This window comes from Haemaphysalis longicornis, unplaced genomic scaffold, assembly GCF_048455015.1.
Source record: "Haemaphysalis longicornis isolate Haplotype H1 unplaced genomic scaffold, Haemaphysalis longicornis Haplotype H1 scaffold_40, whole genome shotgun sequence".
NCBI classification, from domain to species: domain Eukaryota; kingdom Metazoa; phylum Arthropoda; class Arachnida; order Ixodida; family Ixodidae; genus Haemaphysalis; species Haemaphysalis longicornis.
In genome coordinates, this window is record NW_027526362.1 from 1,329,653 (window position 1) to 1,333,360 (window position 3,708).

Here is a 3,708-nt window from a genome sequence, read left to right on the forward strand (position 1 = left end):
TTGTCTACAATGTCTACGGTTGGCAGATTTCCCCTACAGCGCTTTTAAATCTAGCCGAGCTTGAAACCTTGCAACTAAGACATTACCGCGTTTGCCTGAAACACTTGCATCTACTCTACCATGAGAACCTGTGTCTGGCTACCAACGCATACTTAACACGTGTCGATAAGCGCTCGACCCGAGCTTTCCACACTAAACAACTAGCCGAGATATATTGACGCACTAACGTCTTTCAAAATTTACTCTTTCCGCGGATTATACGCGAGTGAAACCGATTACCAGCAAGCTTGAAGACTGACCTACCACTGCATCCTTTATGCGCATGCCTAAGGAAACTTCGGCATACGCACATGGTTAATTTTTCTTGCTCATATGAGAAGTGTTTGCTGGCAGGGTTCATAAACATTTATTGTTAGACTTTTTTTCTCTGGTTGCGATCGCTCCTTTACGCGCAGTGCAATTTTGTGGTTATATATTGTAGAGGACGCCACCTGTTGACTCGAGTAACTGGGAGGTGGCGCCCCCACTCTGTATAAAGGCATTGGCGGGGATTAAACGGGGCTTTTTGTTGTTCGTGAACTGCGCGTGGTTGCGTCATTCTTCGCGGGCTTCACGCCCACATTCGGCACGGCTCGCGGCGTCCGCGCCACCCGGGCGCGTCTCTACATGGTGTCAGAAGTGGGATCCTGCGACAACCGTGCAACATGGAGGATAACCCAGCCGCCGCCTCCGCCGTGACCGCCAGCTTCACGTTGCGAACCCCGCCGCAGTTCACTTTCGACAACCCAGCCCAATGGACCGCGTGGCTTCAACAATTCGAGGATTACTCCTTCGCCTCAGGGCTGTCCTCCGCCCCCGAAGAAACCAAGGTACGCACGCTGCTCTACTGTATGGGTCCCCAAGGTCGCGAGGTGCTTTCGTCTCTCATGTCAGACGCTGAGGCCTATCGCTCGTACTCCGGCGTGACAACGAGTCTTTCGGGATATTTTGTACACCCCGTCAACGAGGTATACGAATCGAGCAGGTTCCACAAGCGCACGCAAGTGGTAGGCGAGTCCTTCGACGCGTTTTTCACGGCGCTCCGAATTCTCGTGAAGAAATGCAACTACGCCTCTCGGGAAATTGACGACCGGCTGGTTCGGGACAGATTTATCGTAGGGTTGCTTGACTCTCGCTTGACCGACCAGCTGTGCCGCAATCCAAAGCTTACACTGGACGAGGCGCTCATCCAAGCTCGTCAGTACGAAGACGCCGAAAATGAGAAAAGGCGGCGTCAGGGGACAGACTTCGCACCAGACGCACTGAACGTCGACGCCGTTGTGAATAAGCAGTACCGAATGGCCGCCGCCCCAGCGCGCGAAACTGCACGAAGTAACGTCTGTCGGCCTCCCGAGTACCGCGCCGGCCCGAAGTCGGCATGCGATTTTTGCGGCCACGCCCCTCATCCGCGATCTGAGTGCCCAGCACGGTGGGCCACATGCAACCACTGTCGCAAGAACGGTCACTTCGCGGCGGTTTGCCGCTCGAACAGTACTAGGCGCTTAAGCCAAATCCAGCTCTGCGCCGTGGATGCAGCGCAAACAGAACGCCGGCACGTTGTTGTTCATGTCAATGGACGCCCCCTTCAATTCAAGGTGGATACTGGGGCGGACGTTTCGGTCGTACCTCCGAGCTTCGCGGGGTGCCCAGTAGACCTAGACAAACCCAATAATGAACAGTTGATGGGGCCGGGCCGCTGCCGCCTAAAGTTGCTCGGGACGTTTCCTGCTACCCTGTCGTGGCGAGGCCGGACGGTATGCAAAAATTGTATGTCGTAGCAGACATTGACTCTCCTCTGTTGGGGTACTCGGCGGTAGTGGACCTGGGAGTCGTCCAGCTTGTTGACGCCGTGGAAGACGAAGCTCCGAAAAGGCCCCCAACGTCCGACAAGGCGGCAGCTTCGCTGTTCTCAGGCCTTGGCGAGATGCCTGAAGAATATCACATCCGCATCAAGCCTGGAGCGGTTCCATTTTCTCTCAGCGTTCCTAGGCGCATCCCTATTCCCCTCGAAGGCGTAGTCAAGAAGGACTTAGACGCGATGGAAAGGGACGGGGTCATCCGGCGAGTCACTGTGCCAACCCCGTGGTGTGCTGGTATTGTGCTGGTACCCAAAGCGGATGGAGAGTACAGAATTTGTGTCGACCTCACGAAGTTGAACCAAGTAGTTCTCCGGGAGAGACACCTTATGCCCACGGTGGACCAGGTACTTGGGCGTCTTGGCAATGCCGCAGTCTTCTCGAAACTTGATGCAAAATCGGGGTTTCATCAAGTAAGGCTATCTGAAAGCTGTCAGGAACTGACTACCTTCATAACCCCGTTTGGTCGCTACTGCTACCGCCGCCTGCCCTTCGGCATCACCTCCGCTCCCGAAGTGTTTCAGCGCCAAATGTCTCGGATTCTAGAGGGTCTGGAAGGATGTGTGAACATGGTAGATGACATTCTAGTATTCGGCAGGGACCGTTCCGAGCACGACAGCAGACTCCAAGCAGTCCTTCGCAAGTTAGAACAAGCGGGCATCACGTTGAATGCCTCGAAATGCTCCTTCGGGGTATCTTCCGTCAAGTTCCTTGGTGTAGTGGTAAGCGCCACTGGCATCTCGGCTGACCCCGACAAGGTATCTGCTATTGTGAACATGAAACCGCCGACAGATACGCAAGGCGTCCGTCGTTTCCTGGGCATGCTGAACCACATTGGAAGGTTTTTGCCGAAGGTTTTCTGGACCTGGGACCAAGCGCAAGCGACCTCTTTCGAGACATTGAAGAGAATGGTGGCATCTAATGCTTGTATGGCCAGCTACAATCCAGAGCTACCCACTCTTGTGTCGGCAGATGCCAGTTCGTTCGGGCTAGGCGCGGTTCTCTTGCAGGAGCAACAGACGGGAGAGCGACGGGCTGTCGCGTTCGCATCAAGAGCACTGACTACTGCTGAGCAGCGGTACAGTCAGATTGAGAAGGAAGCGCTTGGTGTCTCTTGGGCCATCGAGAGGTTTGAGGAATTCCTGCGCGGACTCAGCTTTGTTGTTGAAACAGACCATCAGCCGCTCGTCAGGTTGCTTGGCTCCGCCGATCTTGACCTCATGCCCCCTCGCATCCAGAGATTTCGCATAAGGCTCATGCGATATCAGTTCACCGTCAAGTATGCTCCAGGGAAGTACCTGGCCACTGCAGACACCCTCTCTAGGGATCCTGAATGCTCTTCTACATCCAAAGTGGACAGCACAGAAATTTTTGTGTCTATGGTCGTGGCAGCCCTTCCTTCAACCCTGGCCGTACGTCTTGAAGACTTCAGGTCTCACCAAACTTCAGACGGCGAGTGTTCAATGCTGAAAGCATACAGCATGAAGGGGTGGCCTCGACGAGACCGGCTGCCGCTCAACATGACACGTTACTGGGAGCACCGTGGGGACTTCACCATATGCGAGGACCTGCTGTTCATGGGCGGACGTCTAGTTGTGCCCGAAGCACTACGCAGAGACATCGTGAACCTGCTGCATGATGGTCATCAAGGCGTCAATCGATACTTGGCGGTGGCCCGAGACTCTGTGTGGTGGCCCGGTCTCAACAGCCAGGTTAAAGCAGCCGTAGAGAACTGCCCAGCATGTGCTTCTACACGTGTCCAACGCTGTGAGCCCATGATTCCGACCGAGACACCATCAGCTCCGTGGGAGAG

The 3,708-nt window shown here is 55.0% G+C and overlaps 1 protein-coding gene across 1 annotated transcript; it reads left to right on the forward strand.

Annotated features, from left to right (window-relative positions):
• Nucleotides 1–486: 486 nt before the first annotated feature.
• On the forward strand, nucleotides 487–1,817 carry LOC144137550 (uncharacterized). Its single transcript, XM_077669481.1, has one exon. The coding sequence runs from the start codon at nucleotides 705–707 to the stop codon at nucleotides 1,815–1,817; it is 1,113 nt and encodes a 370-aa protein (XP_077525607.1). The 5' UTR covers nucleotides 487–704.
• Nucleotides 1,818–3,708: the final 1,891 nt, after the last annotated feature.